At 38.2% G+C, this 11,437-nt stretch overlaps 1 protein-coding gene across 1 annotated transcript in view; it reads left to right on the forward strand.

Moving 5' to 3' along the window:
* The window catches only part of LOC119423193 (hexokinase-1), a 28,092-nt gene that overhangs the window by 6,081 nt on the left and 10,574 nt on the right, over positions 1–11,437 (forward strand). Inside the window, exons 2-7 of the mRNA XM_037690603.1 lie at positions 4,315–4,477; positions 9,708–9,856; positions 9,942–10,061; positions 10,163–10,258; positions 10,348–10,447; positions 10,563–10,746. Coding sequence (XP_037546531.1) covers positions 4,315–4,477; positions 9,708–9,856; positions 9,942–10,061; positions 10,163–10,258; positions 10,348–10,447; positions 10,563–10,746 — 812 coding nt within the window. The remainder of the gene's footprint in view (positions 1–4,314; positions 4,478–9,707; positions 9,857–9,941; positions 10,062–10,162; positions 10,259–10,347; positions 10,448–10,562; positions 10,747–11,437) is intronic.

An 11,437-nucleotide genomic window follows, 5' to 3' on the forward strand; every position in this document is an offset into this window, starting at 1 on the left:
TTTCAAGTGCCTGCTAATTTATCTGATCTACTCAGGAAGTTCAACCAAAGGCTTGACCAATGCCAAACGATCCATCCATGAAGTGAATCGCGGTCTTTAAATAACTCTCGCAGCTGTTTGAGTCAAAGGTCAAACATCTATAATCAGAAACAGTCTGCAAAAAATGTGGCCTGCCCTGAAGTGAGTGGAGGGGCAGTGGGTCAATAAAAACTTTAGTGCAGCAAATAGACAGCTATTATGATAACCAGGCTTAACTGGAGCGGGACATGTGTTGTACAAACCTAACTGTTTAAGAAGAAAATTCATCTGATTGTAAAATATATCGTATTTTTCGGTCTATGAAGCGCACTTAAAATCTTTTAATTTTCTCAAATCAACAGTGTGCCTTATGTGTTCATTCTCGTTGTGCTTACGGACCTCGAACCAATTTTATGTGGCGCATGGCGCTCAAAAATCTGTCAAAATGTTTTAGTTTCGCTTAATGCGCCTTATAGTCCGAAAAATATGGTAATGGTAAAAATGGTATAGTGTAAATTTGTGTTAGTCCTTCACAGATCGGACCACTTGAATCACAAGCGCTCCCTGTATTGTACAACGTATTCTGTTCAGATTAGTGTTCTTCAGTATGGTTTTATAGCTAACACAGAGAAACTCTGGTTTAAAACAGAATCTTAAAACCGTGTCTATCTATAGCTTGTCTTCGCTGATGTTATTTCATGTCATAGTGAGATTTTTTTTTTTTTTTTTTTTTTTTTTGCATTACAGGTCAATTTTGATTCAGGTGGATTACTGCAGGCAGACTTTTTAAACTAAATAACTACTATTTTTAATCCTTTCTTTATACAGTTGTGTAGAAGAGAGTGTCTTTTTGACATTGTTATATGCAATTTGTGACAAAACTGTGTAACAGTTGAACACCGAGTCATCTGGTGACAGCAGAATAATATTTTATTAGCGTTGTTACTCTTCAATATCAGAGGTTTTACACTTTTAATGAAATGTGTTTGCAAATTTCCAGCTTCACATCTTATTACAAGATTATATAGGAAACTCATCTGCTCTTTGGTTTTGAAAGTCTAAATATAACCCTCCTGCTGCCCTGGGGTCAAAATGACCCATGTGCCCTCAGTTTTTAAACTCAGGGCTCGTGGGTCATTTTGACCCCAGGGCAGCAGGAGGTTTAAAATTGTGTCACAAATAAAAATGTCTAACTAAATAGACTGAAAACCTTTGCACTGCATGTTTATGCTGTCCACTCATGATGTGAGATTTAGGAATGTTTGAGTTTTCTTTCTTAAACTTTAAAAACGGAACAGGAGTTAATGTAGCCTGATGTACAGAAATTTCCCTGACAGAGCCTGTTTTTATGACCTCACGACATTTGATCTGGGTCACGTATATTAGTACATTTCATTACTTTTTGCTGTTCAACAGCAGCAACAATAAGCAGCAGCATGAATCAACATTCGTCGTTGAACATATTTAACATTTCTACATATCACACAGGCCACCGCAAGACCAAAGCAATTTGAAGATTCTGCCTTTGACTAATGCAGGTCTACAAATCAAGTTACTAATTTCTTCTTTTTAGAAAGACTTTCTAGTATTAAGCATTAAGTTTGCAAATATTCTGTGACTTGCATATATGCATGGAATGCTACAGAGTGAAGATGCTGCTGTGCCTTTATTTGTTTTTACGTTGTAAATTAACAAATGCACAGGCCACTCTCTTAAATTTTGATGGGAGAATATTACTAACCACTAATTTGTCAAAGCTGTTAAAAAAAGCACAGAGTAGGCTTGACAGGCCTGATCCTGTGAATGTATTTCAGTCACTTTTTGAGGATCACATGTTTCAGTAACTCAGCTGTGAGCACTTCTCTGACAGAAACATGTGCTTAATATGAGCGTCCATCCCAGAGACAGACTCCAGATTCAGATTTATTATAAGGAATTTAACAAAAGCACCGAACAAGGTTTTATAAAACGTATCTGGAGCCACAAAACCTGCTACAACTGTGATTATCAACTGATGGCCCATGGGCCACGGAGTTGGTTGGAGGCAGACTCTTCTGGCCAGTTGGGGCAACATTATAAAACTAAAATTATATGATGAATTTTAACATTTATTGATATTTTTTTTACATTTTAAGACAAAAAAAAGACCATATCGTGTAAAGAAGGAAAATAATTATAGATTACACCAATTTTGATAAAAATTAAAACGCTGAACACTGCAGGTCTATGTGAGGAACAATAAATATTAGGCAGGGCAGCGGTAGCTCGGTGGCCAGTGCCACACAATTGTAATCCTGAGGTTGCGGGTTTGAGCCCAGGTTGCGTCAGGAAGGGCATCCAGCGTAAAACAAATTGTCAAATCTTTCATGCAAGTGGTGACCCCTGAAGCAGGGAGCAGCCGAAAGAAACTTAATTACTACTTTAATAATTTACTGCAGGATCAATAAAGTTCTTATCTTATCTTACTAGTAGTTATTGGGCAAAAAAAAAAAAAAAAAAAAATTGACAATAAAACTGCCCAAACTAACATTTTCTTTTGTTGAAATAAAAATCAATATAATTAAATTTCATTAAGTTTTGTTCAAAGCTTCAAAGAGCCGCCAATGAGGGACTAAAGAACCACATGTGGCCCCAGAGCCGCAGGTTGCAGACCCCAGATCTAGACCAAACCAAATCTTAAAATGTCATATTTTATTACAGTATTTTCATTTGTTATTATTACAAGTAGTTTCTTAACACTTTTGTGTTTGTTTTGACCCATTTAATCCTTTGCCGTGCCTGGCAGATGGTTATTACTTCCTGTAAAGACCCTCCCTGCGTGCCAGGCGTTGTCCAGACCAGAGCTGTACAGGAAATGCAGTTAATGTGTAACATTTGAGACAGGAAGACACAACATTCCCATCCAATGCATTTTCCATTGAGTAATATTAACATGTTGTCAAATAAAAATCCTTGCACATACATATAATGTGTGGGGACAAATTTCATTTTGTGATCATGAGACATTTACACAGAACTACTGAGGTTCTGATTTTGTATTTGTCACACTTGGATCATAAATCAGGTCTGCTCTGTGCGTCATCAAACACTAACGCAACCATGAATTTCACCAGAGTTGTTTATCATTGTGTTTCCTGAAGTCCAGGTGGCTCAGACTCTTTCTTTGTCACAGAAGTGGGCTTGTTCATCCAGCCAGCTTTATGACTTCCTGACACCGTGCTAATTGCTTTAAAGCACTTTTATCAGCTTAGTGGCTGCTGTTACTGCTCAGAATAAGTTTCAGATTGACTTATCTGATCCTTGACTCATCTCCTACCTGTCATACACTTCATGAAGCTCCTTGTGTCATGCTGATGTGGCTGATGATTATTCCATATCACTGTATTTTGTTTTGCAAGAACTAGACCTGTTACAATGACAAATTTTGCTGAGCGATTAATTGTCTCCGAAATTATTGCGATAACCGATAATATTGTTTGAAATTTGACAATAATGAGTAATTATTGTCAAATTTAAGAAGAAATGTTGATTTGTTTTTGTGTGTAGTACATTATTTTGACCACCAGATGCCAGTATAAGACTGTTTGAACTTAAGGATGGATAGTGAGGGAGCGAGCAGCATGTCTCTTTAAGAAAAATGGGAGGGAGGCCCCTTAACATGACATGGGCTGTCTCTCCTCGTTTCTCAAAATGGTGGACGCTCGGTGAGGTTTGAGCTCCTTAGCATAGCATTTTTCACACAAGCCTTTTAATAAAAAAATTCAGTAAACAAGTTCTCAGCTTCGTTGTGCAGAGAAAAACAACTTTTTACACGAAGGCACGGGTTTCAACCATGAATTTTGGAGCTTTGACAAGACGAAGGGTTTATCCCGAGGTCGACCTGTTAGTTTAGCTCGTATATTAGCTTCTCAGCTTAGCCGCTTTTAACGATCCAAAAACGCAATTTTGGATCGTTAAAACAGATTGAGCCTTTGTCTTCAGTAGAAAAAGAGAGACACGAAGAAACGATAAAGCCGATAAATGAAAATGAGGTTGATAATTTTCATTCATCATGCGATTAATTGATTTATTGTTTATTGCAACAGACCTGGCAAGAACACAGTACAACACTGGTAACCATATTTTGTGGGGGGAGGGGGGTTAAAAATTATTTTTATAATAAACAGATATTTTCAGGCAACAATGTTCTCTGCTTGCTGTGTACTTTGTTGGCTGTGGATAAATATTGATCTTATTGTTACAGACAGATGACAAGTTTAAACAAATGTTCAAAGCTTTTCTGATGTGTATTTTCAGATTGATAAGTACCTGTACTCCATGCGGTTCTCCGATGAGACGCTGTTGGACATCATGCAACGGTTCAAGAAGGAGCTGGCTGAAGGGCTGGGCAGAGACACCAACGCCACCGCTTCGCTGAAGATGCTGCCGACGTTCGTGCGATCGATTCCAGATGGAACAGGTGAGCTCATCCAAAGTTGAATTTTACCGAGCCAAGGACAATGATCAATGCTAGAACATAGATTCAATAGTCTCGTATTTATTACTTAAATTATTTATGTGTATTTATAGAAGAAATATTTGTACATAAAGACTAGGTATAACTCAGAAGAGACCACAGTAATAGAACAGATGAAGATGATGCTGACAGTCAAAACACTGATGGGACAAAGTGTTTTAGGAGACTGAGTTAAACTAGAATAGCGTGTTCCTTCTTGTAGCAGTCCCTCTGGTCTCTACTGTTAAATGTGTTTATGCTCACAGGCAAAATGCATTTTTACACTTGGATCTGTGATCAGTGTTGTGCATCAGCTCCTCTCCCTCCACGTCATTGTCAATTACGTTTTTTGTCCTGTTCCATAGTCACTCTGCATTTCATATGAAATGTTCAAATTTAGTCCTGTCTTGTTTATGCATTATCCAGGAGGACTTTCACTTTGCTTAAAATAAGGTGCAAAATGTCATCGTAAATGACTCTAGGTCAGCGGCAGTAATTCTCTGTTTTCTTTACATCTTTACATTTACATTTATTTCTACAACTAATTTGGGTTGGTTTGTAACTTCAGAGCTTCTCTGTACTATCCCCTGTACTGAATGACATTACTCAGCTCAGAGATGAACTCAAATCCTGCAGCCATTGTTAGATTAAATAATCAGTGGAATTCAGTTTTATCCAGAAACATCCTTGAAGGAATGCATATCACCAGTCACTTTGCATGTCAAGGTTTTAAGCGAAAATCTTCATCAGAGTAAGTGATGAGGCTACTCCCACACCACGTTTTGCTCAATATCTGTGGATAGGATTGAGTTATAACCATTTTTGTGTTTGCAAAGGCAATGAGGCAATTAGATGATCACCTGTCTTTCACGGCAGCAGACATAAAGTTAATGATGCGCATTTAGTCATTTCTAACTGAATCAACCAAGTGTTTATCTTGCTGCTTTATTTAGTGTCAGCTAAAGTATTCACTTTTTTATTTTAGTCAAGTATGTTTGTTTAAAAGAAGTCTTTCAGAGGTAATACTCACATACTAAAGACTCACAGAAACCGTTTCTGAACTATAGGAGGTGCTGCATCATGGAACTGTAGCTGAAAGGACTGAAACACAAGAGAGCAAGAGGCAGTTTTCAAATCTAAAATCTTAAGGTTTTAAATATTTTGGCAGGAAATGATGTAACGTAACCGAACATGACTTAAACTACTGGAAACAGGGATCAAGAGAGTGATATGTTACTGATAAATGAATCATAAAATGATGATAAATGCATGTAGTGGTGATGAGTAAGTGTCTACAGGTGTGGTGATTACTGATGAGAGGCAGGTGTGTGTGGAGCTCGAAGACAGGACGGCTGAGGAAACTAAATGGTGATATTTTCTACAAGAATTACCAAACAATTGAGAAACAAAACTACTCACACATGCGATGAAACCTAATACCAGGCAGAAATATAAACTCAAAACTCCAAAAACTAAAATAAAGGCCGCACAACCATGATGTCCCGTTTTGTTTGTAGAGTTGCAGATTACCGTAATTTCTGGACTATTGAACGCACATGAATATATGCTACACCCACTAACTTTAAAAAGAAAAATATATATTTTTTTACATATATAAGCTGCAAATGTCTATAAGCTGCGGGTGTCCACATTGTAACATGAGATGTTTACACAGAAAGATTTTTTAAAAACTTTTAATTAAATACATATTAGTATAACTCACTCAAATACGTACTGTAAAAGTTTTTTTTTAACAGTGTCGCTAACACAACTGGGTAAGAAAGAAATACTGGTACAGTCGCCTAGCAGAAAAAGTCATTGATCTCTTATCTTCATCTTCTTCCTGTGCACTAAATCAGGTCTCTCTTGTAAATGAGTCCTCGAGGCTCAATGGGATTTACCTGTCTAAATAAAAGTAGAATGATAAAACCACTAGTCTTCTTCAGTGTCAGAATTGAACAGCTTCAGAATTACTTCATCACACACATCCTCACTCTCTCTTTTGATGTCGCTGTCAACGTCACTTTCATCACGAGGCAAATTTACACTTGAGCTTGCCAGTTTATCAAATATCTGTTAAACGAGTCACGATAAAGCAGCTAGCATTGTTATTTATCTAATTGGAAAGCCATAACATATTTATAAAGCACTGTACACAGAAAAATATTCCAAAGTTCCTGAAGTGAGAGGCCTCTAAACTCATGCATGCAGGCTGTTGTTGCTCTGGGACAATTTTAACACAACTGCAGTCACGTTTACTGCATTTCTGTACTTTTTTTAGGTAATGTCACATAAACATTTTCTCACTGTGCTTCTATTTATCATTTAAAGGCAATGACAGAACACTGAGTTTTGACTTAACTTATTTCAATATTGTGTTATACATTATGCTTTCAACTAATCTGCCTTGTTTGCTTACAGACTTTAATATTAATCTGTTCTCTTTCATGAAGCAAATCTCGGTTTGTTTTAGTGTTTACACACGTTTGCAACCTTCACAAAAGTACTCAAAGTTATTGTTTTGAATGAACTCCATGGCTTGTACTGAAGTGGAAAAATGACACGTTGCTTCATTAGAATTAGATGCAAAGAAGCCTGAAACCAACCACATGAAGTATAATTAATTTATAACATTTTTCAATTCAATTCAAATTCAATTCAAAAATACTTTATTAATCCCAAAGGGAAATTATTTGTTGTTGTAACTCGTTATTCTTATTTCATTAAGAGATGTTGTAGATGCTGATGGCTGTAGGCAGGATGGATTTCTTGTAAAGGTCCATCCCACAGTGGATCCTAAGAAACTGGCTGCAGATACTGTCCGATCTGTCCACCCAGACTCGGCTGGCCTCTCGTTTCCCCATGGCTGTAGGACCGCCCGAATGCCAGGTAGAACTCCTCCCAGAGCGATGGCCACTCCTCCCAGCAGTCTGCCGAGCTCCTCGTTGCTGCGGACAGCCAACTGTAGGTACTGAGGGACGATCCTGTCCTTCCGCTGTCATGAGCCGTGTTTCCTGCTAGTTCCAGGATCTCAGTGGTCAGGCACTCGAGCACAGCTGGCAGGTTGATGAGAATGCGTCCACAGAACATCCTTTCAACTCATTTGAGATTTGGGGCTGTAGTTGAGGTATTATTTGAGCTTTTGAGATGTCAGCTGCTGTTGGCTGTAGAAAACTGCCTTGTTGCCATTGTTACGCATCATAACAAATGTCCAAAACTAAAAAAGTTTCAGTACAAATCCTTCCAGCTGCACAGCATCTGATACCAGAGGAAACAGTCATCCAAAAAATGTGATTTACATCCAAAAAAAGAGGAATTAAAGTTTCCAAAAGCAAAATCTCAGAATGAAAGTAACAGAGCTGCTCCAACATGCAGCCACCTTGAGCGGCGCAATTCTAGAACATATAACATGAGTGGAAACCAACTAACTTATACTGGTAATCTAATTACTCTTAACCTCTATGTAAATGCCATTTAATTGTTATTTATGTTTGTTTAACTTTGCTTCCGCTTTTGTACTGACATAGACACTGTTTTAGAAAGAGATCATATCGTTAATTGAAGTAAAGGAGGAAAAGGGAGAAATAATCAGCTCTGATAAGGTTTCCACCAGGTGAAATAAAGCCTTCATAAAGCTTATGCTTGTGTTAATCATTAACTAGTCAGTATACAGTACAGTAAGGTGCAGCAGGACAGAGCAGCATGAAGCAAACCTGCAGGGTTGAGCATCAGCATGCCCCTACATGAAGAAACACAGGAATGTGTCGTACTGTTGGTGTTTTTAATAAAGGTAATAGTTGAGGCTTTAGGTTCAGTGACAAGACTTGTTAAAAGTTGTCTGGATCAGTTTTACATTTGCAGATTTCAATTTATTCTCATATTGTGTGAGATTAATTGTAATGAAAATTATGGTGTAAGATAAACATTTTGATAAAACACATGTTGGGATTTCGGTTCTCATTCAGTAACAGTTAACTGCACCTAATTGGCTCCTTAAAGTTAGTAAAATGTTACTGATAATCAGGACAGTTTCCTTTTTTTCTGAGATGTTTCGTCCTTCATCCAAAGGACTTCATCAGTCTGAGGAGCCACAAAACTGAGTTCCACAAGCAGCATACTCCCATAGTGGACAAAATAAAGTTTGCTGGTGAAGATTTCTGGGTGCTGCTTGTGGGACTCAGTTTGTTTGTGGCTCCTTGGACTGATGAAGTCCTTTGGATGAAGGACGAAACGTCTCAGCAAAAAAAGAAACCGTTCAGATGACCTGACTGAACATTGCTGAATTATCCAATAATGCTCAGTCAAGTCATCTGGAAAGTTTATTTTTTGTGGAAAGACGTTTCGACCTCTATCACCCTTTATCTATTGTTGGGTTATTACCTGGATTATTGAGCATGAGCTTTGATGTCACTGATAATATTCTCCTTTTTGTCTCCTGAGTGTGATAACTTGAAAAATAAGACAAGATATTGACTTCCATTTTGGTGTGTGGCTGCATATAATAATAATAATAATAAATCTGTGATAAAATCAACTAAAATCAATGATAAAATCAACTAAAATCAATGATAAAATCAACTAAAATCAATGATACAATCATGTGGAGGCAGAATAGGCTTGCTTAAAAAGAAAAGTCTTTAAGCCTTTTTTAAAGTCAGTATATAGATATAAGAAAGGTCCCATTTAAAATTAGGTTGCCACGTCAAAAGCCAAGATGGCCACCACCATATATACAGTATGTGTAAACAGTCCACCCATTTCATTTGAGGAAACTATGCTTTCTAGATCTTATATTGCTTAACAGTATAATTTCCTCAAATGATTGGGATGCCTGAAGATTGGTAGGCCATTATTGATTAATCTATGGTGGCCAAGGCCACCATTGGCCACCCCCTGGCTCAGCCATTGTACCTGGTTGTGGGTAAAATTGCTTCTTTTGCTCACCAGAATCCATCACTCTACGACGCCTCGGACAAGAAATAAAACCTACATCTGTTATTATAGACAATTTAACTCCTACCCATTTGAAAATATTGCCAAAAACTTTTAGGCTCACTTACATTACCTGTTCAAGTCTAGTTCAGAAAACACTCATCAGTGTCAACACTCAAATCCATCATTGACGGGGGACGTCGGCGTACAGCTTGTTCTCTTTTCTTTTTTGCTCTATCATCCTATTTTTCTGCTTCAACAGAGAAAGGAGACTTCATTGCGTTGGATTTAGGAGGCAGTAACTTCAGAATCCTTCGTGTCAAAGTGAGCCACGAGAAGAAGCAGACCGTTCAGATGGAGAGTGAGGTCTATGACACGCCGGACGACATCATTCATGGCACCGGAACAGAAGTGGGTTTGCAGAGAAACGCAGACGCACAGTGTCTGGTTGTTTCTTCTTGAATTGACTTCATTGTCTCTCTCTCTTCTTTTCCAGCTGTTTGATCATGTGGCGGAGTGTCTCGGTGATTTTATGGAAAAACACAACATCAAAGAAAAGAGACTCCCTGTTGGTTTTACCTTTTCCTTCCCCTGCCAGCAGACCAAATTAAATGAGGTGAACTACACATTCATCTTCGTGTTGGAGTTTTTTATCCTGCCACCTGATGAAAAGTAAAAAAAAATCAATGATTCTCTTTGACACGGTGTTGTCTCCAGGGCTATCTGATAACGTGGACAAAACGTTTTAAAGCCAGTGGGGTTGAAGGGATGGATGTTGTCCAGCTGCTCAACAAAGCTATTAAGAAAAGAGCAGTGAGTCTCATTTCTTGGTTTTGCCTTCAGAATGGATCAAATTACATGAAATAAACTGTAAAATAATCCCTGACGTCTAATTGTTTTAGGAGTACGAAGCTGACATCATGGCGGTGGTGAACGATACCGTGGGAACCATGATGACGTGCGGCTTCGATGACCAGCGCTGTGAAGTTGGCATCATCATCGGTACAGCACTCGTTAAAACATTAGGTTCAGAAGTGAATTTAGCGTTAGCCGGTGTAAGATGTAGCTGGTTTTGTGGAAAGTAGATCAAACTGTTGCTTAATTTTTGTCACTGCAGGTACTGGCACCAACGCCTGCTACATGGAGGAACTGCGTCACATTGACCTGGTGGAGGGGGACGAGGGCAGGATGTGCGTGAACACCGAGTGGGGGGCTTTTGGAGATGATGGCAGGCTGGAGGACATCAGAACAGAGTTTGACAGAGAGATTGACCGAGGCTCTCTCAACCCAGGAAAACAACTGTATGTCAAACTGAAAATATCATGCGATAGCAATATTGACTAGATAATTACCTGTTATAATCAGTGATAATAAAACAAAGCAAATACAAATTAAAGGCCCATATCTCCTGCTACCAAAATCATTGTGTGCTGAGAAATGACGGAAACATAGCTGCTTGGATTAAACCTCGAAATGGAAATCATGTGCAATCTCATGAAATACTGCAGTATCTTGCATGGTGTGTTAGCACTTGGAGTGTGTGTTGTGAATGACTGTCAGCTACTGCCATGTCAGATTTTAGTTCAGTTTCAGTAAAATTCACAGAGAGATACCGATAGTTGTGTTTGTGCTCGCTTAGATGAATCAGCTATGGCAGCCATCTTAAATGGGGTTGATTTAAAAGTTTTAGAAGCACAGCTAATAATTACGTTCTGAGATAATTATTTAAATCTGTCCAGTGGATTATGATATATTTTGCTAACAGACAAAGAATATTGCCAAGGTTTAAACCAAACATATTGTGCAATGTGTTGTGCTCAAAGTATATGTTGAGGACAATGTTGAGCTAGTTTTACACCAAGTTTTAACACAATACAGTAGTCCCTTGTTTATCGCAGGCAATCCGTACCCTGAAGACCCACGATAAGGGAGAAACCACAAAGTAGGAATAGTAGTACAAGTAGTGAGTAGTAGTTTATTTATTTATTTTAT

This window comes from Nematolebias whitei, chromosome 2, assembly GCF_014905685.2.
Source record: "Nematolebias whitei isolate Nwh7 chromosome 2, NemWhi1, whole genome shotgun sequence".
In the NCBI taxonomy this organism is placed as follows: Eukaryota; Metazoa; Chordata; class Actinopteri; order Cyprinodontiformes; family Rivulidae; genus Nematolebias; species Nematolebias whitei.